The 24866-nt window shown below is 48.4% G+C and overlaps 18 protein-coding genes across 18 annotated transcripts; 4 read left to right on the top strand and 14 right to left on the bottom strand.

Annotated features, from left to right (window-relative positions):
* Nucleotides 1–93: 93 nt before the first annotated feature.
* Nucleotides 94–396, bottom strand: TbgDal_X10610 (hypothetical protein, unlikely; the record flags this gene model as incomplete). Its single annotated transcript, XM_011779930.1, has 1 exon — nucleotides 94–396. One exon carries the CDS (start codon nucleotides 394–396, stop codon nucleotides 94–96), a length of 303 nt encoding a protein of 100 aa, XP_011778232.1.
* Nucleotides 397–533: 137 nt separating this feature from the next.
* Nucleotides 534–1013, bottom strand: TbgDal_X10600 (hypothetical protein; the record flags this gene model as incomplete). The annotated part of the gene is made up of 1 exon (XM_011779929.1): nucleotides 534–1013. One exon carries the CDS (start codon nucleotides 1011–1013, stop codon nucleotides 534–536), a length of 480 nt encoding a protein of 159 aa, XP_011778231.1.
* Nucleotides 1014–1404: 391 nt separating this feature from the next.
* On the bottom strand, nucleotides 1405–2994 carry TbgDal_X10590 (hypothetical protein, conserved; the record flags this gene model as incomplete). The annotated part of the gene is made up of 1 exon (XM_011779928.1): nucleotides 1405–2994. One exon carries the CDS (start codon nucleotides 2992–2994, stop codon nucleotides 1405–1407), a length of 1590 nt encoding a protein of 529 aa, XP_011778230.1.
* A 215-nt stretch (nucleotides 2995–3209) lies between these two features.
* Nucleotides 3210–3530, top strand: TbgDal_X10580 (hypothetical protein, unlikely; the record flags this gene model as incomplete). The annotated part of the gene is made up of 1 exon (XM_011779927.1): nucleotides 3210–3530. The coding sequence occupies one exon, from the start codon at nucleotides 3210–3212 to the stop codon at nucleotides 3528–3530; it is 321 nt and encodes a 106-aa protein (XP_011778229.1).
* Nucleotides 3531–4407: 877 nt separating this feature from the next.
* TbgDal_X10570 (hypothetical protein, conserved) lies at nucleotides 4408–6075 on the bottom strand (the record flags this gene model as incomplete). Its single annotated transcript, XM_011779926.1, has 1 exon — nucleotides 4408–6075. One exon carries the CDS (start codon nucleotides 6073–6075, stop codon nucleotides 4408–4410), a length of 1668 nt encoding a protein of 555 aa, XP_011778228.1.
* A 792-nt stretch (nucleotides 6076–6867) lies between these two features.
* On the bottom strand, nucleotides 6868–7365 carry TbgDal_X10560 (centrin, putative; the record flags this gene model as incomplete). Its single annotated transcript, XM_011779925.1, has 1 exon — nucleotides 6868–7365. The coding sequence occupies one exon, from the start codon at nucleotides 7363–7365 to the stop codon at nucleotides 6868–6870; it is 498 nt and encodes a 165-aa protein (XP_011778227.1).
* Nucleotides 7366–8554: 1189 nt separating this feature from the next.
* TbgDal_X10550 (hypothetical protein, unlikely) lies at nucleotides 8555–8980 on the top strand (the record flags this gene model as incomplete). Its single annotated transcript, XM_011779924.1, has 1 exon — nucleotides 8555–8980. The coding sequence occupies one exon, from the start codon at nucleotides 8555–8557 to the stop codon at nucleotides 8978–8980; it is 426 nt and encodes a 141-aa protein (XP_011778226.1).
* Nucleotides 8981–9756: 776 nt separating this feature from the next.
* On the bottom strand, nucleotides 9757–11145 carry TbgDal_X10540 (hypothetical protein, conserved; the record flags this gene model as incomplete). The annotated part of the gene is made up of 1 exon (XM_011779923.1): nucleotides 9757–11145. The coding sequence occupies one exon, from the start codon at nucleotides 11143–11145 to the stop codon at nucleotides 9757–9759; it is 1389 nt and encodes a 462-aa protein (XP_011778225.1).
* An 81-nt stretch (nucleotides 11146–11226) lies between these two features.
* TbgDal_X10530 (hypothetical protein, unlikely) lies at nucleotides 11227–11553 on the top strand (the record flags this gene model as incomplete). The annotated part of the gene is made up of 1 exon (XM_011779922.1): nucleotides 11227–11553. One exon carries the CDS (start codon nucleotides 11227–11229, stop codon nucleotides 11551–11553), a length of 327 nt encoding a protein of 108 aa, XP_011778224.1.
* An 864-nt stretch (nucleotides 11554–12417) lies between these two features.
* On the bottom strand, nucleotides 12418–13758 carry TbgDal_X10520 (hypothetical protein, conserved; the record flags this gene model as incomplete). The annotated part of the gene is made up of 1 exon (XM_011779921.1): nucleotides 12418–13758. The coding sequence occupies one exon, from the start codon at nucleotides 13756–13758 to the stop codon at nucleotides 12418–12420; it is 1341 nt and encodes a 446-aa protein (XP_011778223.1).
* A 759-nt stretch (nucleotides 13759–14517) lies between these two features.
* On the bottom strand, nucleotides 14518–14934 carry TbgDal_X10510 (hypothetical protein, conserved; the record flags this gene model as incomplete). The annotated part of the gene is made up of 1 exon (XM_011779920.1): nucleotides 14518–14934. The coding sequence occupies one exon, from the start codon at nucleotides 14932–14934 to the stop codon at nucleotides 14518–14520; it is 417 nt and encodes a 138-aa protein (XP_011778222.1).
* A 202-nt stretch (nucleotides 14935–15136) lies between these two features.
* On the top strand, nucleotides 15137–15472 carry TbgDal_X10500 (hypothetical protein, unlikely; the record flags this gene model as incomplete). Its single annotated transcript, XM_011779919.1, has 1 exon — nucleotides 15137–15472. One exon carries the CDS (start codon nucleotides 15137–15139, stop codon nucleotides 15470–15472), a length of 336 nt encoding a protein of 111 aa, XP_011778221.1.
* Nucleotides 15473–15549: 77 nt separating this feature from the next.
* On the bottom strand, nucleotides 15550–16275 carry TbgDal_X10490 (hypothetical protein, conserved; the record flags this gene model as incomplete). The annotated part of the gene is made up of 1 exon (XM_011779918.1): nucleotides 15550–16275. One exon carries the CDS (start codon nucleotides 16273–16275, stop codon nucleotides 15550–15552), a length of 726 nt encoding a protein of 241 aa, XP_011778220.1.
* Nucleotides 16276–16943: 668 nt separating this feature from the next.
* TbgDal_X10480 (hypothetical protein, conserved) lies at nucleotides 16944–17957 on the bottom strand (the record flags this gene model as incomplete). Its single annotated transcript, XM_011779917.1, has 1 exon — nucleotides 16944–17957. The coding sequence occupies one exon, from the start codon at nucleotides 17955–17957 to the stop codon at nucleotides 16944–16946; it is 1014 nt and encodes a 337-aa protein (XP_011778219.1).
* A 437-nt stretch (nucleotides 17958–18394) lies between these two features.
* On the bottom strand, nucleotides 18395–19495 carry TbgDal_X10470 (hypothetical protein, conserved; the record flags this gene model as incomplete). Its single annotated transcript, XM_011779916.1, has 1 exon — nucleotides 18395–19495. The coding sequence occupies one exon, from the start codon at nucleotides 19493–19495 to the stop codon at nucleotides 18395–18397; it is 1101 nt and encodes a 366-aa protein (XP_011778218.1).
* A 383-nt stretch (nucleotides 19496–19878) lies between these two features.
* TbgDal_X10460 (hypothetical protein, conserved) lies at nucleotides 19879–20742 on the bottom strand (the record flags this gene model as incomplete). The annotated part of the gene is made up of 1 exon (XM_011779915.1): nucleotides 19879–20742. One exon carries the CDS (start codon nucleotides 20740–20742, stop codon nucleotides 19879–19881), a length of 864 nt encoding a protein of 287 aa, XP_011778217.1.
* Nucleotides 20743–20895: 153 nt separating this feature from the next.
* TbgDal_X10450 (hypothetical protein, conserved) lies at nucleotides 20896–21531 on the bottom strand (the record flags this gene model as incomplete). The annotated part of the gene is made up of 1 exon (XM_011779914.1): nucleotides 20896–21531. One exon carries the CDS (start codon nucleotides 21529–21531, stop codon nucleotides 20896–20898), a length of 636 nt encoding a protein of 211 aa, XP_011778216.1.
* A 294-nt stretch (nucleotides 21532–21825) lies between these two features.
* TbgDal_X10440 (hypothetical protein, conserved) lies at nucleotides 21826–24483 on the bottom strand (the record flags this gene model as incomplete). The annotated part of the gene is made up of 1 exon (XM_011779913.1): nucleotides 21826–24483. The coding sequence occupies one exon, from the start codon at nucleotides 24481–24483 to the stop codon at nucleotides 21826–21828; it is 2658 nt and encodes an 885-aa protein (XP_011778215.1).
* Between the last annotated feature and the right edge of the window lie 383 nt (nucleotides 24484–24866).

The following is a 24866-nucleotide window of genomic DNA, read 5'->3' as shown; positions in this document are numbered from 1 at the left end:
GTCAAAACAAGAAAAAAAAACAAAAAAAGAAAAACTCTCACAACACGTGCCGATTCTCCGATAACTTCAAGTGCTTCTCCTTTCTTTATGTTATCACAGTTCCCAGCTGCTGAAACCTCCTGTGCATATGCGCATTAAAATTCTTCCAGAAACCTTGAACAAACAAATAAAAAAAAGAAAAGAAAAATCGACACTTCTCCTCCACATCCACATCCCACATCCCGCAAACCATTGCGTCCGGAAACAAACAACATTCGCCAACAAGAACCGACAAAAACATCGTTTTTCTTCTCTTTTTTTAAAAAAAAAATTAAATAAAAACAAGCATGGGTGAAAATATAACATACAAAACGTGCCGGTGGGGAAAGCCGGAAGCGATAAACTGACGAAGGTCATATGCACGTATATATATATATATATACCACATAATATATACGTACAATTACACACAAGAGTAACAAGCACCCGTGTTGCCCATTCCCCACGCCCAGCTAGTGGTGAAAATATTTATCCCACCAACGGCCCTGCTTTTCTCACCTCCAAAACTGATGCGAACGGACATGGAAGATTAAGAAAAAAAAAAGAAAGAAGAAGGACGAACAGAAACAAAAAAAAACTGCACAAGTTAAAAAGTTAAAAGTAAAAATAGAAAAATAGAAAGATAGAAAGATAGAAAGATAGAAATGACAAAATGGAGCGTACCAAATCACAGCAAGCATGGAACATGACACGGGTCGAAGCTCACGCAGCCATACACATGGACGCAAGTAAATATGCTGCAAAAAGCACGAGACCGCAGATATGAAGATATGGGTAGGACAACTAAAACAAAGAAATGGCGAGACATGACCGTATGCAGAAGGGAACGCGGCATCGACGCGATGTAATGTGTGATTTATTATCCCTAGCGGATGTTCTCCACGCGCGTGGGGCAGACATGCGGCGCTGAAATGCACACATAGAGACCTCTGCACGGTGTAAAATCTACGCACTACACAAATACGGCAACACATTGAAAGATGAGGTAACAACAACAAAAAAAAAAGCGCGTCGGCACCGCCCCCTTTAAGCTTCCTGTCGCAGAACCAAATGCAACCACCAGCAGGGACTACGGTGCTGCAGCCTAAAAAACAAAAACAAAAAACATCTCGTTTATTTGTGCACACACACACACACACAGAGAGAGAGAGAGAGAGAGACCGTACAACATTTAATACGTTCACAACCTTTTTACGCTTCTCAGAAATGTTTACAATCAGAGCACGTGTGTGGATGAAATAAAAAAGACCGCTAGTAGGGGGAGGGGAAAACAAAACGGTAGTGAGACGGCACGGGTATGCGTGCGTTTAATGTGTTTGAAACGAAATAATAAAAAAGGGGGGCCCTCAGCAGCAGTTAAACCCACTACCATGCATTCGCATTTAAGTGAACGTTTTCATTTTTCGCCAAGTCATTATGCGCACCGTCCCTAAGGCGGCCACGCAAAACTCCCATCTCACGTTTAATTAAATCCAGACGTGTCATTACAATGTTTTTCATCAGACCGCGGGTCAAGTGTCCGTCAGCAACCAACCACGGCGCCGCGTGCCGTACCATATTAAACTCCGGGTTGAGGTTCATAATGAAGGACTCCAGCACAAGAACTGCAAATAACAAAGACACATACGGCGGATCCATGTGAACTTGATTTACCCGAACACACTCAAATATGGCCTGAAGGATGTTCGTCACAACAGCATCCTTAGAGTGGAGAGGGCGCCAGTGATTAAAGAGCCAGTTCATATCGCTCCTAAATTTATTCTCGTCGGCATACTTTTGGCGCTTGCCCATGCTTAACAGGGCATCGCAACAAAGGTCTGCTTTCCAGTGAACAAAAGCTTCCATGAGGTTGTGAGTGATCACACCCTCATCTTCACTGATCTGTTGGCACAAACCCGCATCTATGAGCCATACACACGGTTCATGGGGGTCGGAGGCGTCAATAATAACATTACCGGGGTGCATGTCACCATGAAGGAATTTGTCGTGCAGTAACATCTTGCACCACGTGTTTAAACCCATATTTGCGATCTTGTCGCGCGCATGTTCCTCCTGAGCGGCCAGAAACTCAACGGAGGCCGGTTCACCCTTGCAAAACGTTTCCACAAGTACACGCTGCGTCGACAACAGTGGTTTGGGAAACCGAACATATGGTTCATTCCTAAAGTTCTTCCGGAATAAAGTTAAATTCCTTGCCTCCAGTCGGAAGTCTAACTGAGCCGCAAGGTGGGTAGTCCATGCGATTGCCAGCGCCGGCAGATCATATTTTTCAAGTGCTGGGACACGATGGTGAAGGAAAGAGGCTAAGGTATTGATTATGCAGAAGTCCTTCACGATAGTCTCAACCACATTTGGGTGCATCACCTTTACAACGACATGCTCTCCTGTGTGGCGCAGCGTCGCACTATGGACTTGCCCAATGGAACCGGAACCAACAGTCTTCTCCTCAATCGTGCTAAATATTTCGGCTGGGTCCTGTTGCAACTCTTCCCTAAGAATCTGAAGTGATACCTCATATGGGTGTGTGTCCACCTCGTCGTATAACTTCTTGAACACAGAACGAAACTCTGGTGAAAAGACATCCTGCCGGGTGCAACTCCACTGGCCAGCTTTCACGAAGGCGGGTCCAGCGCGCTCTACAGCCCGTAAAAGCAGCTGCAACCAGAGAAGATACCAGTCACGGCGAAGCCTCATCACCACATACAAGACGGCAACGGGAAAGAAAATTAGGAAAAGTTCGACGACGCGTCGCGCCACCACCCACCGGCTAGGTTTGGGGACGGTTTTGCCATCCAACAAGAGCGAGCCATTGCCATCCACCACCGGTGCAAAAACTGGAAGAACTGGCCGAGTTCTCTGGCGGTATTCCACGTAAATGGCGATTCCTCCTACCGAGGCAACGGGCAATGTAACGAAGGTAGTGAGAACTTTGTGACTCCAAATGCGGCGAAGCATTATTTTGCCTGCAACAGGAGGGAAAAGAGAAGTCAGGAATGAAGACTAAATGCTAATCTCCAATACGCCCAGCACTGTGCCTAGTAAGATACTCTCGTTTTCCAGAGAAACAACAGCGCCCCACCTATCCAGTGACGATACTAATAGATGCAGAGCGGGTGGTGGGAAAGCAATGAAATAAAACACTAGCAGCACAAATAGATAAAGAATGAAAAATGGAAAACCGATGGGAGGGAAGGGAGACACAGAAACAGAAACAGGTTACATTACTTACTTGGATCAACCGTGCAAACCAACCAAGGCAATTGACAAGGAAGACAAAGAAGGCACATGAGAAACAAGAAGAACGACGAATTTGGCTGGGGGCTGCGAAGCGTTTGCCACAAAAGATGCCCCAGTCCATGAGATGTAACTACGATATACGCACACACATAAACACACATAAACACACATATACACAAACACTCACACTCACACCAGCTTCAAACATACACGCGCACGCACCACCTGTCACAGAAAGAAATGAAGAGAAATGAACCCCAAGACATTATCCGTTTCCACAGTAACACCCAAGAGCCTGCCGGGTCAACCTCATCACATGTCGTCACCCGCTTGGTAATCACTTTGCTACTGTTATGCACCACCCAAATTTGTCCAACATCCACAGAGGCGGTTGAAAGGGGCAAGCAAGGTGCCCTCCTTTTCAGGTAAACACAAGGTGACGAGATGTTATTTTCTTTCTACTTCTCTTCTGCAGTGGGAAATAATGGGGAGTTGCAAAGCGCAGTTGTAGCGACACGCACGTCCGTCATATATCATTGCGATCTCCCTCTTTGTGCGCTCCGAATCAGCTACAACACGAAGCACAAGCACACACATGTATAGAAGAGAAAAAAAAAAAAAGAAGTGTTTCGCATTGCGCCGTTGGCTTAAACGTGTGTGCTTTTCCCTCGTGAACAATTCTTTTCCCTCAACCACACTCACTCTTAATTCTTCCTTTCTCTCCTCCTTGATCATTCCTCCGTTGCTCCTTTGAATGCTAAAGAACTTGTTGAGGCCCTTTTTGCATTACTTGCGTGATTTCGTTTCATTCGCAAAGAAAAAATTAACAACAATAATAACAGTTGCATGGGTTACCTCTCCCTTTGTTTTGTTATTCTTTGGCCCTTCCCTCGTCTTACTTACTTGGAGCATATCTGTCTGAATCCCTTTGATTTACTTTTTCAATCCCCCTTCCCCAGTCAATACACACACACACACATACACACACATACACACACCGGCATAATCTACCTTAAAGGAAGATGTTAGCCGATAGGAACTAATTGCGCATCCCTTTGCGGGACTTGCACACCCACTCACGTGAAAACAAAATGCACTCCATGTGGCCGGAAGGACCCCATATAAGCAACTTCACGCGCACCATGAAAGCCGCTGAAGCGCCTCTTGAGCCTTCTCCTGGTTACCTTGCGCCAATTCAAGGAATATGACTAACAAATGGTACGCCAAAACCGCATCCTGATTATTACCGCTGGAGCTCCCATCCTTTTCCTTCGCCGCACGCGTTTCGTATAATTTCGACAGTAACGAATCTACAACAGAAGTTGCCTGACTCCATGAGCCGTTCACAATGTGAGTTATGGCGAGGTTAATGAACAGCACCTCTACGCGACCCTGCTGGTAGGCATCCAATTGCTCTGGGGGGGAACCTGCCACGAGGCTGGATAGCGAAGAACGGCGGAGGACCTTTAGGGCCCGGTCCGGCTCGTTGAGGTGCACTAACGCCTCCACCATGTACGAAAGAAGAGCTGTGTGAAGATTCGGTGAGAGAGGGCGGCGGTCGTGCAGAAGAAGAAGGTCTGATCCCACATTCACAACTACAGTATAGTTCTTCCGGACAATCTCCAAAGCGCACCAGTAGAAGAGCGCAAAGTGGATGAGCTGTGCATTGTGAGGGAAAGCATCAGTTGCACTAATAGTGGTGTGGTTTTGTGGTAGAAGAAGTGCCAACGCGTTCTGTATCGCGCAAGATGCCAGCGCCTCTAATGCAGTTCCAACAGAATTGTCCTTCAGATCAACAAGTGGACTCTGCGTAATCACCGCCCACGGAAGAGTAAGGAACTCGTAGTTGGGCAATAACTTCCCGTTATGCAACTGCTCCGAGAAGCAATCTTGCATGCGCTCATACTCCTCCCGCGATCTCACACGCTTCTGTGCGTGCAACTTACCAATTGAAGCCTCCGCAAAGCGAACCCAAAAGAGTGGGGAACTTTTCATGAGCTCCTGCACTGACAGAAAGCACGTAATGGCACTGTCATACTCCCCTCGAAAAAGTGCACAGAGGCCAGCATTGTACACGATGGGCTGCCGCACCAACAGGGAATTACACTGCTGAGCTGCTTTCTCAGCCTTTGCGAAGCAAAGAGACGCCACATTTAGTTTGGAATCACCCATTGCAAGCACACCAAGGTTGTTGAAATGGGCGGCCCCCTCTCCATCAGTGGCATGTGGTAGCTCATGAATATTACCCATATCACTGAATGCGGCCTTCACCATGAGCGACAATGCGGGGTCTTCATTAAAGGCATTGAGCTTCTCGGAAAGAACCTGCTGAATCAACTCGTCGTCGGACCGCTGGCGATGCCTGGAGCCGGGGGGCATTCGCGTGATCGCCTGCAGGAGCGACAAAACCCTCGCAAGCACGGCTACGGAAATACTGGTGTGCATAGCAAGCAATGCACGAAGGATAACGGCAGCCTCGTGAACCAGCCCGGAGCGTGCCAGCAGCAGCGCGCGATTAAAGTGGGCAGTTTCGTGTCCCTCATAGAGTAGCGTTACATTGGGTTTCGTATCTTTATCATTTGTTGAGGAAAAGGGATCACTCGATGTGTCGCCTAGTGCAGCGATGGTTTGCTCCACATCCGCATGGTTCAACAGTAGCCGGACGATGGCTAAGTTGTGCTGAACCTGAAGATCGTCCTTTGGCATCTTTTGAAGGAGGGTCTCGCACGTTTGGTAGTCTTGAGCTTCAAAAGCTTTGCGAACCTTTTCTAACTGTTGTCTCAAGACATCATCCGTCATTTCTACGTCCCTTCTGTCTCACGTTGCGCTTGTTCCCTCCTTTTTTATCTTCGTTCGTCTGAATGAATTCAAATTATATGCACCTTTTGCCTTTTTGGCGTGATCTTACTGTTATTTTGATTTTCCTTTTTTTTCTTTTACTTCTTTACTTTTTTTTTTTTTAATTGCTCCTTTTAGTCCCTCCCCGGTTCGCAACTTCGCGTTCGTTGCACAGGTTCCCAGTTATTCTCCTGAATTCTCTTCCCCTTCTTCCTTATATCACCTCGCGTGCACGCAACGGACACAGAACAGTGCACGGAGGCATAAACGAAAAGAGAAGCGACGGTGAAGAAAATAAAAAAAAAAGGAAAAGTACAGCACACACCAGAGGATTAAGTGAGCAGAAGATGAATACGGTGGAAAGAGGGGGGAAAGAAGCTTTTTTACTCATTTCATTTCTGGAAGCAGAAAAAAGGGGGGAGGGAAAAGGAAGAAAGCAGGAATGGCGCCACAAATAATACACTCCCTGCAAGGCACAACACACTAACGGAGAGAATCAAGCGGGCACTATACCTAAACACATATATTTGCACATGCATATAAATATATAATGTATGTGTGTGTATGTGTGTATGTGTGTTTGTGTGCTACCGGTGCACCTAAATACACAAAGCCTTTGTTGGTTTGTTTTACCCACGGCTACGGTGCTAATGACAGACGGTGTGTCACTCTAACAAAATTGCACACGCAAACACTTTGCATTTTTCACATATATATATATATATATATATATATATATAACACATAGGACTGTTACTTCTTAGGGGTGAGAAGCATACGAACAAACTCCTCTTTTGACACACGATTGTCGTGGTCCAAAACGTCCGCCTCTTCAATCATCCGCTTGAGAACATCCTCCGGGATATCCTCCCCAAGTTCCTGTGTCACACGCTTTAAATCTTCGAGGGTAATGTAATCCGACTTCCCTTGAGTAAAGTGTGGAAAGGCGAGCATTACCTCCTCCTTGTCATCGGTAAAAAGCTTAGCCCGGAGAATCGCCTCAAATTCGGGAAGAATAAGATTACTTGACACCCCACTCCTGTCCATCTCCGCAACTAACCGCTTGATTGTGTCTTTATGTGGTTCGTAACCAAGTGCTCGAAGAGCGACTTTGAGGTCGTTCGGCGTGATGGTTTCCGTACCATCGACGTCAAGTATAGAAAAAACCTCTTTAATGTCGGCGCGCTGAGCATCCGTCAACTCCGGCGGGAGTCGCGGCATCCCCATCCGCGAACCATCATCCCCGTCCATAATCTAATTGGATTATCTAAAAAAAAAAAAAAAAAAAGTTGCTTTTATCCCTTGCTTTCTCAATCGCAACTGCACGCGCCAAATCCCCTAGCCGATGCAGCAGAAATCTGTTCTAAGCAACCGACAAAAAAATGAATAATAAACGGCAAAAGAAAGTGGATTGTGTTTGTAGGTGTCATTATTATTTTTTTTCCAGTATGCCTTTTTTTATTATTACTATTTCTTTACACCCGCAGCAGTCAGTGCATAAACGTGAAGCACTCACAAGTACACACGCCATTAGGGGGAATGGGGAACCGCTCATGTGTGTCTTCGCATGGGTTCCTCAAGAGAAAAAAAAAAAAGATGGGGGAGGCGCATCCTTCACACCCACGGAGTAAGCTGGAGGAGACAAACTGTTTCCATTTATATATATATATATATATATATATTGATAGATAGAGAGGTATAGAGATATAGAGATATGAATAGATGAGTATGAATATAAACATGTACACGCAAAATGCACATTTTTTTGTTTTTACAAGGTGCTGGGGAAAAGAAGCCAAATCGACACGACTGGGTACACTTCAAAACTGGGTAAAGGCCCTAAACGCTCGCTTCTCCTTTCCCTTCTGCACCTCTCAAATCCATCAGCTCCTGCTAGTCTTTTTTTTTTTTTGCAAACTATATGCCTTCCCCTTTTTTCCACCGCAGTTTTTGTTGTTCATTCGATTTCCTGGAAATGTTGCCAAATAACCCAACTCACAGCGCAAACGCACCACCAAGCGACAGTGTTGCAGGTAAAAAAGAAAAAAAATACCGAGACAAGAGCTGCCTAAATTCATCTGTGGGGGTCCTCAAACGGTTTGCCGCCCACAGAGTCATATAAAAATAATAACAGCTCGGTGGGTAACATGCGCTACAAAAAGAAAACGCGTGGTAGTGGGCGAGTCATTATTCACTCATAGGCGCCCGAATAACACCAAAGGGGATATTGGCGGAAAGGCAAGCTCCACCTTACCTTCAACCTTCAAGTAAGTCCAAGCGACTTTCATGAATAATGATGACTCTCACCCCCTTATTTTTTATTGTTCCACGCGTAGGCGCTTATCCTCATCCACTCGCGCAACCGCCTGTCAGCGACTCTTTCGGTAGCGTGTGCACGTTGGAGCGGGGATGATCGTCAGCAGGACGTCTTCCACCAAAAATGTACCCTCGTCGCCCTCTAAGAACAGGGCGCTCAACTACCTGTTGTGGTGGTTCCGAGGAAAACATTGTTTGGAAGAACAGACACACACCATCAACGATGGAAAAAAAGGTATCAACAAGACTGAAGCCCCGTTGCTCCACAATTCTGCCGTTCTCAATGTACACCATCGTTTACAGCAAATGCAGCCGTTTCTCCACGCGGTTTCCCGCTCCAACTAAGGGTGCAGCGGCGGCTATGTTTTTTAAACAAACAAACCCAAACACACACACACACACACAATCCCAGGAGCACGCTTTGGTGACTGGTAACGGTAAGGTAGGGAAAGTTGGCCCTCCCCAGACCAAAAAAATTGCCCCTCCCTTGTTTTCCCTAGTCTCCTTCGCAGAGGCAATGCCAACGGCAAGGAGAGAGAAAGAAAAATGAAAAAGAAGATTAAGGGTAACTACAGCAGCAGACAATATAACCGAAAAGAAACGCAAAAAAAAAGGATGAAATCCATGATCGACAAACGACACACCACCACAAATCAAACAGTGATGGGAAACCGCCTCATCACCGTGGCAACTTATCATCCGGTGGAAAAGGGTTGAATAGGTTAAGAAGCTGTTAAACAAAGTGAAACAAATAAGTGGAAGCAACTTAACCCCCAACGCAGGTTTCCAACGGGCCACCTCTCATGTCACCCCCTACTCAACTGCGCACTTGCCCGGAAGGGTTAGTCTCTTTCCACTCGAGACACAACACACATAAGAATCACCTTGATGCGGAGCCTGACGCAGCAAATGCCACTAAGTGTTAAACCCGGTTAAAGCGAGATGTAGAACTGGCATGTCATCCACTCCTTCCGATGTCTTAGGGTAAGGCACGGCGTAGAAGAAAAGGGCGCAAAATAGAAATGGCGTGGAAACCCCTTCACAACCTCTCGCAGACCACTCCACACGCACGCAACAATTCGCCCATCATTGCAGTTGAAAACATTCCGCCAAGGTGGACAAACGAAGGTCACTGAGCCACATATCTCCTTCACCTTCCCTTCCTTCATTACCAACAGTATTTCAACTTCCAGTCAGCACGCTGTACAAACAGAAAATAAAGAAAACAACGGGTTATGCTAACATCACACGGTCCTGTTAGCGTGGGAAAGCGGCTCGATTCGTATGATCTCTCCGGACCTAAAGACTTCATCTCCGCTTGGCCCGTTATTGTCCCTCTACCTCCACATTTTGCTGTTGTTGTTGTTGCTGCGGTTGCGGTTGCTCGCGTACGCACACCGCTGGCCCATTCATATTTAGTCCTTGCAGTAACACGCAAGCACGACACAGCGACTGGCTCGTGACATACCCGCATCTTGTACAGGCACTCGGTGGATTCTCTGTGGCACACTCTTGCTCCTTCACACGAAGTTGTTCTCCGGTGCGAATGGTGTCCAAAATGCAACGCGGTTGTAGAATTTCGATATTCTTCAGAAGCGTACGCGCCTCACTGCGGAAGGCCTCCTTACTGTACGTGCACTCAGTGGTGAAGTAGTCCAACTTCTTGAAGTGTGCGTACAGTACAATCTCCTTTTCATAAGCGTACTTAAGCGGTTTCACGCGTGGGAGAAGACTTTCCCCCGAGGTGATAGCACTCGTGCACCGCGACAAACGTGGAAGATCCCCACGTAAAATGTTCATCAAAATCGTCTCAGCCAAGTCGTCAGCGTTGTGGCCAGTCACCACCTTTGTCGCCCCCAGCATTGCTGCGCCCCGGTCAAGTGCTTGACGGCGAAACACACCACAATACGTACAACTGCTACGTAAACCCGTAACCTTCACCACCTCATCCATCGTCCAGCCGTACAGCTCCTTGTACGATAACACACGTAGTGAGAGATTGTACACCTCTGCATTGCGATGAACAGTTTTGAGGCTATCATCACGGTAGCCGGCAATTCCCTCGTCGATGCTCAGTAATAACAGCTGAATCCCATACTCGTGCTGCTCATTCAGGAGTTTCATTAGGTGAATAAGCACGGTGCTGTCCTTCCCACCACTCGCACCACACGCAACAATGTCCCCGGGTTTAAACAATTTCTCCTTCATTATTGTTTCGTGTACCTCAGCCTCAAATAAGTTGAAAAAACAGCGCTGGCACAACAACTTCCCATTTCTAGGTCTTTTCAATACGGCCTTCTCCTTTTCACAGTGGCTGCATTGCCTCTGTGGCGGCATAAAGAGTTTTTTTTTTTTCAAATCCACTCGACACCTAACGCCCGCCACGCCCTTCCCTTGTTTCTGCTCCATAAGTAAAAGAGGCAGAGGAACATGTGCGCACATGTGGAATTGTTCCAATAGCAAAATATACATTAGAAAAGAGTGATTAATTGCACGTAAGGGGGCAAAAATACCCTGCCATAAGATTGGTTCGTTACACAAGGGTGATGCAAATAACGAATGACACAGTCCGGTCAGTATTGTTGCAGCCACAAACAGTAAAAGGCCGCAGGATAAAAATTCACGGGAATGAAGCACAATCCACGTAGCAAACGCGGAAAATGGAAAAGAAGAAAGAGGAATCCGTTGTGCAACAGGCACGACCCTTCGGCACATTCTACTTCACGGCAAAACGAGCTGCTGAGGGTACGACACGCAGGGTTTATGTACATACACCCATTTCCCATAGACAATTGAATGAATCTCATCGTTAAAGGAGGTCCGAATGGTCATATGTTTAACACCACGGCCAAAGACAGTAACATCGAACTGCGGTTTTCTTTCTACGATAACAACCAAAAGGAGATTAAAGACCGCTTGGCGTGGGACCACTCCACATGCTGGTCAGCAGTGAAGAAGGGGGGAAACAATAACAACGAATTGTGTCACTTGTGCCTCTTTTGTCTTCAACCAACAGCGCCGAGAGTTCGTTACGTTGGACATCACTTCTCAACGGGCCGCAAACAGCTGACCAAATTGGCTGCCACTCCACAACTACACACTTCAGTCTATCACAAACAGTAAAATAGCATGCCCCGCACACATACATAAACACGTACACACGCACCCCTTCGAGACTACAAGCATCGTATACAACTGGATGACACCAGTGTGCTGTGAAGTTGAAACAGGCAGACGAATATGAAACATGTAGCCCTCACAACCCCATATCAGAGGAGGGAAATAAATAAATATAAAAAAAACGATCAAAAAGAACCGACAGAGAGTCGTGGTCAAACGGTAAATAAACCCTGAACCTTCAACCGTAACACACAAGCACCCCAATGTAGCTTTATAAAGTGTGGTTACAGCCCGTATCCCATGCACCGTTAATTTCAACAAACGGGCACCTAAATGAGAATGGCGGCCTATGAAGACCCCAGTGAAGTCCGAGAGTTCGTCTGACTCACCAAATAGCTGTCAATACGCTCCGCCGTTACTAGAAGCACGAAAAAGCGAAAACTTGTTCAGAACTCCAACGGCAATGGCACGGAAGGACTCCCATCATATATTAAACAAAAAAGTAATCAGAGCCGCGTCTGCATAAAGCTTTCTATGATTCGAGACGGAGCGATCGCAGCACTCCATGGCACCTCCACTCCACAAAAAAAAAAAAGGACCGCCACTCAGAAGTAGTAGAGCTCTACACCACCTACGCGAAAACACGAGTACTGCAATGATAGTAAAAAAAAAAAGCATTCCCGTCACCGCAACATTATACAAATGTCCCTCTCAGAAGAAAAACCTATCATGTGGTAAGGCGAAACGTCACACTGCGGGGGACGTAAATATAAGAAAACCGAAAACTTGAGTTAAGGCGACCAACTTCAACCCCCTATTACCAAACACACACACACACACACACACACACACACATCCAGAGAATTTTTACGGTTGCCGCTGCAACCGCCTTGGGGAAGGAAAATGATTGGGTTGCGGTGGTTGCTTCACACCGATGAGTACCGGAGCAAGCCGATGACAACGCCCCAGACGGGACGAGATGTCACCACGAACACCAGTGCCGACTCTATCACCACACAGTGTTTGCGTTAACCTCGAGGTTAGTCTCTGGGCAGAGGTAATATCGTCGAAAGAATACCGAATATCCTGGGGAGACAGCTGCCTAGATGAAGGTGACTGCTTTGGACAAACAGGATTCCCAGAGGCAGGATGGACCATCTCTATCTTACCCTTTGAATCCTCCCGGCGCAACTTCAACACGCAGGAAGACCCTCGATGTTGCTTTGTACCACCAGGCTCTTTGGCTAAGTAAGCATCCGATTTACCAGCCAACCCCAACTGGTCGTGCCTCTCCCCCGTGTGAACCTCAAGATGCGTGACGGCGCGACGATAATCGCCTGGACTGACAGAATGCACATCACGCTGCACCGAAAGCGCTGGCAACCCACGCAAGGGAGTAACACCAGGAACTATTGTCAATCCCTGTTGTGGTGGTGGGGGTTTGCGGGTGGTGTCAGAAGTGATCTGGCGATGCTGCCATCTACGGGGATGCTGCGGTTGCAGCTCTTGTCCACCCTGAAGTATATGTTTGCTATGTTCTTCATTACGAGCCCGCACCGGGGTAAATGGCGCCGTGTGTTGAGCCACCGGCGCCTTCTCATGAAAAGGGGATGATTGTCCATCGTACTGCTCATTAATCCACGGTACCGCAACCGTCCGCCATAGCACATCGAAAACTCCAGCCACAACTCGTCTGAGCACGTCCTCATTATAAATCACCGGACAACTATCACTAATTGTAAACTCTCTCGTGACACCGTCATCTTCAAACGAAGTAAGACTAGTGTGCGCCTTAGTCCTAGCCTCTACATTAGTTTCAGAGGGTTCGCATACCAAACTTTCACAAATCTCTGTAACTCGTTCCAAACCGCCCGTCCGCTGGCACCCGGTGGCTAAACTATGATTAAATGATTCCTTCATCACTAGCGGGTTTCCCACCAAGGCGAGAGAATCTTCTGGCACCCTTGAGCGCCATTCATAAATCTCACTGTTCAGTACACCTTGGCGAATATGTTCACCACGCGCGGGTCTGTACGGGTTCCACGCCACACGAGGGCCGCACGTCGCCCGAAAAAGGGCTTCCTCACTGCGAACGCCCTCCACTAGTTGACTAAGAAAGTCCCGGAGGCGGTTCTCTGCCTCACTTTTGCAACCGTAAAAAAAATCCGAAGACCCGCACCGCGATCCAGAGCATTGCTCAAAAGTCATACATTAACCAGCAAATATTTTTCTGCACCTATCAACCTGAAATTAAGCGTGCCTTTGTCCGTTCAAATACTTTTCGCGGGTCCCAGGGGTAGTCACCTCGAATGTACAAATGTGTATTGTCATACACGAAAAAGCGAGAAGAATGAGAACAGTAAGACAAAGAAGATGAATCATACCAGAGAAGGGGAAAACAAAAAAATACCTGCAGGTGGGGTAACTAACCGTCCCTCGGTCAGATGAAGAAGAACACCACAACAATTCAAAAAAAAAAACAAGCGTGAAACATCGAAGACATACAACAAAACGATGACACTGACACTGTAATAAAACCATAGAAGAGCCACACGTACAACAATATGAAACCACATAAATCCCTCGTCCGGGATCAAGCAGACCTTCAGCTCCATGATATGAAAATGGCAAAGTATGGTTTAATTAAGAAAATGAATGGCATTTACATCACGAATGTTGAGCCTCCTAAACTCAGGCCGGTAGCGGCAGCCTCACAGAACGGGGCTACGGTGAATGCTGTTGTGACACATCAGCCGTTAACGGCTGCCAATTTGTTGAAAGCATGTGAAGAGCACCAAACAATACGAGGGTAAAAACGACAGCGCCCGCCGTTACGCACTAGGTTCCCACCGCTTCATCACCTTCGCAGTCATTTATTTGGATGAGGGAGGTCTTTCCCTTCGCACTTACGTCGAGTCCCTACCCACCAGGCTGTGTAACGAACTTCCTCGCGAAAGACCCAGGAAGTCACCTTTTCTGCAAACGCCAAAGCTTCGCTATCGCCGCTACACGTTTGTTGTATTTAATCTTTTGCATTGCATGAGTGTGTGTTGGCCCTTTTCGTGTCACTACACGCTTTTCACTATCCTTCGAACTGCTACGCACATGTGCGGTGGGCCGCCCCCCTTTCTTCCCCTTGTTTTCCTCATTTACAACGACTGGAGTCCTGGGTCTACTTCTAGTCGCCCGATGGACGGAAATAGCAGTTGAAACGCCTTTTAATCCCGAAGGAAGCGCTGCCTTGCGGGTTGCCGTTGGCGCACCCTCCCTGGCCCTCCGGACCGGCGGCCTAAGGGCCTTCCCTCCTCCCCACCGCACAGCACCAAGAAGAGCCATCTGAGGCAAGAACCAGGAAGCCCGCACTGATGCAATGAGGCGCAGCATGGAGCGTAAATATCAAAATATTTCTCACTATAGAGTCTGGGGGTGCCACGGGCACGTGTTCAAGAGAGAAAATAAAACAGAGCGAGGCAGCGTTACCGTCTTTCGGTAAGTCTCTACTGCCTGAACACGTCACCCCGCTACCCACCACTGGTGAGTGCACGGTTGCCCACAGCCTGGTTCTTGAAGGTTATAGCAAACGCAAATGAAGGGAGACACACAGTGGAACAAAATGCATCAAACCCCCTCCCACAAAGTCGGGGCCTGCCACTGTAATTTACCATATGAACAAAAAAAACCTATCAGTAGCCTTCTAAAAACGTCATTTTCCGCAGCCTTCCCGAGTTCTTGGAGTCTGATGAATGGGAAGAATCACTCTTACAAACAACAAAGGAAAACACTGTACCACGATCCCGTGTGTATAGCAGAAACGAAACTAAGTACTCGACACGTATGCGCGCATATAAATACATATATACACAATCAGGAAAGACCTCAGCATAAAACTATTCCCCATGCATTTGCATTACCGCTATTGTAACTTCCGAAAATTTAACTACGAAATACGGCCAACCTAGGCACTTTAACTCTCGAAAGAATTGTTAACGAACTGAACTATTACGACCGTCGGAAAGCCATGAGGACCGTTGCTGCAACAGAAATGGCAGCAATACCTGCTAGCCCGGCAACTGTTATCGTCTGCCGTGAGACTGCTTCAACGTATTGCTTGAGCGCGATTCCTTGAGGGTGGCCTGGCTTCAGCTCTAACATCCGATTCAAAGACGACAAAGCATTATCATATTTCTTCAGCTTGATCCACCCCACTGCTAAATAGTAGTGAAAAATCACAAGATCGCTTTCTAAGGTATCCTTCGAGCATCGGGTGGGGTTCTCGCACCCTCTCTGACCGTATTTACCGTTCCGTGAAACCACATCTCCGTTCATTTGCTGCCCTTCCCTCCCCTCCTCCGAAGAAACAAGCTGTTGCAAATTCGGAGAAGCAGGGGCACCACTGCCGTCAGCTTGTAATGGTTCTTCAATTTTGCATGCTTGCTGGAGTTGCGCGTGGGTTGGCCCTCCCCATCGCCTCTGCCATAGAGCAAAAGCAAGCGACTCCATGAGCCGGACACCCGATTCCACGTAAGAGTTCCGTGTATGGGATATCAGAACGGTTGCATATTCAAAGGTGACATCTTGGTTGTTTGGGTCGAGACTGTGCTTATGGCCGACCCGTCGAATAGCATCATCGAGTCCGTGTAGCTCGTCCAAACACGGTGAAAGCATCCGCCGTATATCAGGGTCCTTTTTGAAGAACTCATCCATAAGTTCCGAGGCCCTATCCATCTCCACTGGGGGTCCTTATCAAATCACCTTACAGCTTTTGCCTGCTACCTTGCGAAAAACTTGTGGAAGGCGGGGCCTGACCTGAACACTCTATACGAATGTCTTTCTTCAAATACTATTTCCACCTTGTCTCTCAACTTGCCACAAAAATAAGCGCAAAAATTAAAATGAACAGCGGTGACCTCCTTTCCTTTCGCACGCCCACGCGCAGCTCTTCCACTGTCGTGCTGCAACGGTTTTATCTTCGGAGGACGGTAGGTCTACAAGTCCTATCGCGAGAAGATATGAAAGAAAAAGATGGTAATTTTTTTTTTAAAGGTGAATGAGCTTTAAAAACAAGAACAATAAAATGCTACTGGGGTTGCAGGTGACGTAGCACCACACAACCAATTTCCAGCCGTTGCAGAGAGCACCAACAGTAGTAGCGGTGGTGGCAGAAAACACAAAAGGGAGGAAAAGGTGCGGTTGGTGCCACTCTCAGCTGTATAATTCAATGCACATTACCGAAACTGGACGAGGTTCGCATTAGCATTCAATACACGATCACAAAAAACGTACATTCACGATTCCCCTTCAACCAAAAAGCCACATATGCCTCCTGATTCCTTCTGTTGTGCACGCTCTTGTTTGCATCCGCGTTGGAACAACCCCAATTGCTTACACACTAATCACTTAGACTGCTCCTGTGCGAGTTTCAGTGTTTCTTTAAGGGCTTTAGAAAATGCTGGGCCACATTCGGCAGCATTCGCTCCCGTGTATTTTAATAAATAGGTTACCACCTTGGTACCTACAGGGAACGAAAACGTGGCGTGTGTGTCTTCTGATTTCGTGAGAATGAAATTTTTTGAGAGCGGTGTATTCAAAGCATATCCATCGCGAACAATAAGTCGATAGAAATACTTTGGTGAGCCACCCGATTTGTCCTCACCACCGTTAGACTCATGCTTCTTAATCTTCGCCTCCCCAACGCCGCAATCCGACCAACTTTTTGTATCCGATTTGAACAAGTAGAGCTTCGAAGGGATAGTGGCGACAACTTCACCCGTCGCGACTGAAACGGGCTCAGCGTTGGCGAGTGCATCCCCCGGAGTTGGGGCAACAGGGGAATCAACGGTGGCTCCCTTATCGTCAGTCTCCTCCGCAGCCTTGGCTAACCTTTCCTTTGCAGCAACAAATGAATTGACTGCGTTGCCAAAGCTGTGTGCTCCTCCAAAGAGTGACCCAGTCCCCGCTAACCCACCACCAACTTCGGGCTTTGTATCAGTCTTATTCCCGTCGCCGGTATTTGTTATCGTACCGGCTGCGGTAGAAGAAAAGTCAGTTGCAGTCATTGCGTTCACCTTCGGCATTGCAAACCCTGGTGCTGCCCCCTCCGTGGGCTTTGGAATGAACGAAAACGCACCGTTGAGTGGCGGTGGTGATATCCCGCTGCTGCTGGCGCTACCACTCGCTACAGACCCAAACTTCGTCACCAACGGTGGGGTACCTGTCGGCAGTGCGCTGGGAAGTGATTTGAATATCCCACCCAGTGACGGCGGGGGTCCCGCAGGTGTGGTCCGAACAACACGCACGATTCGACGTTGGGCCATTGTCTCAGCGTCAGCAAAGGCGGGTTTGTCACCGACATCCTCATCATCGGAGGCAACACCCCTCTTTCTGTCACCTCTAAGGCGGTCCGACATTCGCTAACAGGTGTCGCTCTTAAACCACAGGACGATGATTGCGGCTGCTCAAACACATTACAAAAAAAGAAAAAAGAAAGGGGGAGTAGAGAGAAACAGGTGTTGTAATTAGCATTAAAAGGTGGTGGCTCCCAAAAAAAAAAAAAAGAAGAGCACCCATCGGTCAAACGGCGCATCCTCGGTGCAGAACAGGACCAGCATGCTCCACCTTAGGAAAAAGCCCAAGCAAACGCCGCTGCTCATCACTACACAATAACTTTTACTATCATTATTCGCCATGAATGGTACATAGGGCCACAGCAGTGGCGGAAAGCACTGAGGAATTCCCTGAGGGGAAACGTGAGGGTGCGCACAGCTACATTCGAAAAAAAAAACTTTATTGTCATCAGCACAACTCTACAACAAGAGCAGCACTCCACGAAACCTGTTCATCTGCGCTATCCACCTTTCTTTCGGGAACCCCCCGCATCCGGCTTTTCAAGCTCCAGCTCCAGCAGCGATGTGTTCAACTTCGGTGGAATGCCGCCACCAAAGAGCATAATGCGCCGCCCCTTCTCACTTACACACCCCACTGCGCCACCACGGCCAGAGAGATCCTCACGCTCTAGCGACAGTTGCGCCCACCTGAAATCGGCCAGCGACAACTGAAGAACCTGTGGAAGCGGGCCACGCTCATCTCCCCCAAGGCACACGACGAAATATCCACCTGACACCGCAGCCACACAGCCCTGGCGCCGCGTTGGGACAGATAGGCACGCTTGGGAGGTCCATGTATTTACACCTCCCCGCAGAGTAAAAATATACAAATCGTTCTGCAGGAATGAAGCGAATCCACCAAACACAATCAAACGCTCACCGGCTGCATCGAAAGCGACCGCGGCAGCATCACGTGGTACCGGTGGCACTCCAACCTTGGTCTCCACTATTTCCCATTCCGCCTCATTCTTTTCCATCAGTGGGCCAATCCGCAGCCGCCAAACATCATTTAGTCGCTTTGCGCCATCAAAACCCCCAAACAAATAAACAACGGAGGTGGGTGCAGGATCGTCACTTCCACTAAGCATACCCAACACCATGTTATGTGAAGTGCGTGCCGAAGGAGCTGCACCGACAGGAGGTATTAACGACCAAGCACAACTAACCGACTCCTTGCTCCCCGGAGGAGGGGTTACCGCAGGATCTGAAGGTTTGGGTGCAAAAAACCACAGGTTGTCAGTATATGTTTCGTCATTCCATCCACCAAAAACAAGACAACAGTCCCCAAACGCAACGGCCGCTGCGTCACGCACCCTTTCGGGTAAAGGAACGCCACAAGACCACTGCTTTGTAGCGACATCCATCTCAACAACCTGCGAAACACTCCGTCTGGCCTTAAGGTCAAAACCCCCACAAAGGTAGAATTTTTTCTCAGTGCACGCAGCAGCGGAACCCAAAAGTTCCTTGATCATGCCGTTTTGTCTGGGACTTGCGCCCTTCCCCGGAGCGGCTTCCACCCACTCGTACTTATTAAGCTTCCTGTGAACAACCTCGGTCGACATCGCTTGCCTCGCAGAGCAGCTCTATAGGATTTACGGGTAAAAAGAATAAAGGGAAAGAGGCATGGGACCACAAGACGGTGGTAGTAATAACAAAGCCGGTTCGCAGGTTGCACAGCCGTCGTCCGCGTTGAAAAGTGTTCCTAAGCATAACCGAAAACAGTACGCGTCAGAGACCATGATACCATGTTCAACAACTGTGCAAAGGGCAGAAGCACCGAAATCGGCAATAAAACAACTAAAGAGGACCTCCTAGTACCCAAAAAAGAATGAAACATTTATTTTACTCCATTCACTTCACTCAGTCCAGCAGAACTTGACCTTTAAACTAGAAAATACTTATTAGACATTCTTTCGTCATTCGTTTAGTCTCCCCTGAACCCCCTCTACATCACACTGCAATTGAGGCCCCCCTGGGTAAACCCAATCTTCCCCCTTATCCGCGACTCAAGTGAGTCCGGTATAGCTCCATCCCCTCTCACTAGAAGGTCTGCAAGGCTGTCGACATCAGATGGCTTGATGCAACCGAAGCAGATTCCACCCCTTTTCGTGTATACTAAAACATTTCCAGCATACATGTGACCACCAACATGGGAGCACGGATACACGTAAATACATGCGCCATCGCCCTTCTTTTCCTTTATGGCATTCCTCAGGAGCTCCAGCAAAACAGTACCACAATAACCACAGCGACCATCACGCTGATGATGTGAGCAGACGAAGACAAATGCGTCATTTGAGCGGTCACAGGGGACAGACCCTTTGCTTTCCCACGGGAACTCACCCGATGTTATGCAACTGTACTGCGTTATAATTACTGATTGCAGTTTCTCGTCGTACAAAAATCGCAAGAGGCACTCGTCTGGACCTGGTCGATGAAACACCGTCAGCTGAACATTCTCCAATTCTTTGACCTTCGAGTTAAGGGCATCATAGCCCGCGACATTCCTCAAATTCGATTCCCAGTCCTTTGCACCAACATCCGATGAAAGAAAAAGGTGCTCAGTGAGCGTCATGCTCCCAGGCAGTTTTGCCGGAACTGGACCACAGCATTCCTCCCTTTCAAAGCCGTGTTTCAATGCATCAAGTCCCTCAATATCAGCCAGAGCCTCCCTTGAGAGACGCTGGACGATCGCGTTATGTGAATTCATGATGGAGACCGATTCTCTTCGCAGCTGTAAAAACAAGTGAGTGCACAGGTGAGAATACTTTATATTGTGCGAAAGACAACGACAAGCTAACCCCTTCATCTATACGCAAGGAAGGGCAACATGCAGCCACTTATACAAACGACGAGGCAGAAAAATTAGTCAAACTCTCGTTCAACGATAAGCACAAATGAGCACAAAACAAGACGATGCTCAAGCGCTATCAACAATAATAACAATCTCACACCGTATCAACTACCCTCCCCCCGAGGTTACTCCCTGAGTAGATGATTTGCTATTTAGTGGATCAACTACTCTCGACCTCTTCAACATGTTCTTCGGTATACAGTATGGAAAAGCCAAGGCGTTGCATGCCATGCTAACGGATTCTTCGCCCTTCTGCTCCGTCTCCCAATTCCTTTCCTTCCTCAGCTTCCCAATCTTGGCCAGCTCCAGTTGACGCTCCCGATGGGCCGAAAGCCGGTCGTGGAACAATGTTACTATCGGAGGAACAGCAAACTCGAACTCCCTCTCGTTGAGTGAACCGTCAGTTTGGATAGTGAAAGTGGAATGAAAACGCGGGAACCTCGAGCGCTCGATACTAAGCTCCTCTGCAAACATTCCCCGGTTCTCTAAATGTTGCACTTCGCTTGTGTGTCGATCTTTGATAAAAGTGCGTAGCACATAAGGTATTTTGTAGTCTACCGGACGCAGACGCGGATGGGTGGGTATTGTGCGGGCGATGGGCCGAAGTCCCCGTGGTGGTGGGGCGCTCCTACTCACCACAGCCCACTTGTGCAATACCATCCCCTCAGAATAATTATGCCAAAGGGTCCTTTCACCCGATACTACAAGCAAGAGATAAGCAATAGGGGTACAAACAGAGAACATCAAATGATGCCAAAAAGAGGGGTGTTTGCTGCTTAGGGATATTCCACAACACAAATTGATGCTGTTGGCCTCGTACTTCTCTCTTTTTTTTTTACACGTCCTTCAGAAAGTGTGCTCAGCAACTGCAGCGGCGATGCCACCAGATCTGTGACCCATGTGTAGCACATGCACAACCCCATTCTTGTGTACCACAGTCCCTGAGACAACCACCGCGCTGGGTGGCGGCGGCGAAACATCGGAAACGCTACCACACCACAATCCCACCGAACTGATTCACAATGAAGCCTCTCTGTATCATTTCAACATGTTCCCCCTCGCCCGGCGGATGGTATCTGCAGAAAGTGTACGGAATGATTCACTCGCGTCGTCCATGGCACGTAACAGCGGGGAGGGAACAGTGGAGACCCCACTGCAACCCCTGGACATGTACAACATTTCTCTGACGAGGGTGGAAAGCGACATGTTGTCGTCCATACACGACAGAATACCTCCGACCGACGGCTTGAGACCGAAACAAAACACAGAGGCAAGATTGATATCATCTGTTGATTCTACCGTGCCATCTAACAGTAAAGAGCAACTCTCGTTAAGCACGGTACCTAAGAGCCTCACAAAAATTTCACCATCAGTAGGTTCCTCAGACCTCAAACGTTGCGCAACCGAACCGGCTATCCGCCCCGTTTTGTCGTAAAAGCCTCCGGTACCCGCGGCCGCCAACAACAGCCTGGATGCGGGCGGCACTTGTCTTACGAAATTTTTCATATGCTCGTACCGGTCTATAACGGCAGATATAAAAGCCGCACCGTACCGATCCATGAGTTCAAATGGGCAAGTGGAGAATCCAAGCCGACGTCGGGCAACGCCCTCTACACGCCAGCACTCTGTCTCTGAGGCCAGCTGGCATAACTCGAGGGAAAGAGCTGCCAGAAGCCGTTTAGACACGTCACCTCCCCTTGTAACAATGTACGGGACCTCGGTTGACTGAAAATACGCCAACGCACTGGAGAGAGCCACCTTGGACTCGTTGTCGGCCACGTGTACAGCAGGGAGGACTTGGACCTCCACCATAGGTTTTCCGCCCAATGGAGCCACCTTTGGTGCACAAACGGGCGTGGCAACCACAGCGCAGTCTAACAATGCTGCCACATCCTTCACCGCGTCAGACTCTCCGATCAATAATGCGTAACGTGGGGAATTCAAATCAAAGGAACTGCGGTGCTGAGCAATCAATTTAGCGGCACCACCAAGCGCGTCCTCAGCAAATATCAAAAAGGGTGCAGACGACGTCAAGGAATCTGCAGAACAGCCCGGTGACACCACAAACCGATCATCGCAGGGAAGAGGATTTAAAACGCGATTATGCATACGGTCCAGTTTCGCCACCACACACGCGGAATTGTATATGTCGCGGTTTGCCATGAGCTCCGCATACATGTTGATGCTCTTGTCAAGAACATCGGCACCACCGTCGGTTTCGGTGCCGGTCACTAGGGCACAATAAGAGTTCCACAGACCCCCCGGAGTGTTGTGAGGCACGGCGTCACAAAAAGGAGTTAAATCTTGCCTGAATGCGCCACACATTTTCTGGTAAAACCACAAACGCCATTGCCACCATCCGCGCATGATCTCTGGCAACCACACTCTACTCCATGACTGACATTCCATGTCAGAGAGCAACGAAAGCTGCGGGTATAGTTTTCTCCACTCTCCCCAGGGCAAAGTATGAAATGCTGGGACGACGTCAGTCACCCCTTCACCGTACCCAACAACCCCACTTAATCTCTTGAGCACATCTGGCGAGGGCCACACGCCGAATTGAAGGGAGGGGAATCCAACGCGCACTTCATCTGCACAGGAGATTGGAAATTCAACCCTGGCACACGTGAAGAGCAACTCAGCGCCGAAGTCTAGGGCGGACACACCAATCTCCCCTACAAATACCACTCCACACCTTGACGCCTCTCCCATTCGGCGAAACAGTCGAGACTTCGCGCGCATGACCTCGAGGCGATTTATAGGGGTCAACTCCAACTCTGAGTGTTTCGGGGTATAAAAGGGAATATCGCGAGCCGTGCGGAGCACTACAACGAGACCATGCGACCATTCCTTCACCGCCTCCAGAGTGGAAAGTGCACTGTTGAGTCCCGCGACAAGATCCACAACGGAGGCTGGGTTTTCACGTAACTCCAATGCGACGGTGCGCTCCGACAGCCATTCCACATGCAGTGAAGTTGTATTGAGACTGGTGTCGCTGCAAATTCTCGAAGTGGGAACAACGGTATCATCAAGCCAGCAACGCAGTCCAGAGTTTTGGGAATCTGGCTGAGCACTCAAAAGCTCCCCAGCATCCGCTGCCGCTTGACGGTCCTCAGTGGCAGCACTTTGGCCCCCATCAACACAACTCCCTTCCAATTCACTGGATGCACCAACGTAGCCGTCGTCGTTATTTGCGGCGGTCGCGTCCGGTACGACGTTCACCTTCTCGTCGAGTAACGCCCCCTCATCCTCTGAGATTTGGAAAAGTGCACTCTCCAACTCGTGCAGAGTGCAGGCGACATCAGTTAACACCGGCGGATCACGCAACACAAATGGCACTGATGATAATAAAGGGTCTGTTACCACCGAGCTGGTTGGACCCGATAGTTGTGGAACCCGTGCTACATTTCGCTCCACTTGTGCCGGTTTTGTTTTCGTTGTAGGTATATTTGAAGCGGGAACGTTAAGACGGCGCTCAGAACGCTTCCGCCTCACCTGAAATTCATTTATTTCTTTGATCAGCCCATCAAACTGAACCCTCGCGGGCTCAACAGAAACGTTTCCACTTTCAACGCAGAGCAAGGGAGTTCTCTCAAGGGAGCAAAAAGTCGTTGAAGCGGAAACTAGTTGGTGCTGTGCGATATGAATGGCAGAATAGGCTTTCGGATGCCGTACAACGAAGAGGCAACGGCGCATCGTCGCCACTTTTGTTCTGCCCCCCGTTGTCCTCCCTCACCCCACAAAAAAAAGGGCACGCCTTTTTGGGATGTAAACAACGATAGAACTAAACACGCGTACCACGAAACACAGAGACGAAAGGAAAAGGAAAAGGGTGAGTGTGTAGGGATGACAATAAAGCAACCGTCTGTTCAAAAGCAACATACGCACCCCCTTCCACCAGGTGAGCCTGCTTTAGACGACAATGCCAAACCTCTCCCCCCACTCCCCAAGCAACCAAAGGGAATTCAGGTGATAATTTGTGGTTGTCAATGGGGAGAACCAACGGGGGTAAGGGGAAATAACAACAGTAAGTAGCAAAAGGGGAATTATATATAGATGTGTAGAAGCAAGTGAATGGA

The sequence above is a fragment of the Trypanosoma brucei genome, chromosome 10 (genome assembly GCF_000210295.1).
Source record: "Trypanosoma brucei gambiense DAL972 chromosome 10, complete sequence".
NCBI classification, from domain to species: Eukaryota; Euglenozoa; class Kinetoplastea; order Trypanosomatida; family Trypanosomatidae; genus Trypanosoma; species Trypanosoma brucei.
Note: the sequence above shows the minus strand (reverse complement) of the source record. Positions and strands in the feature narration are given on the sequence as shown.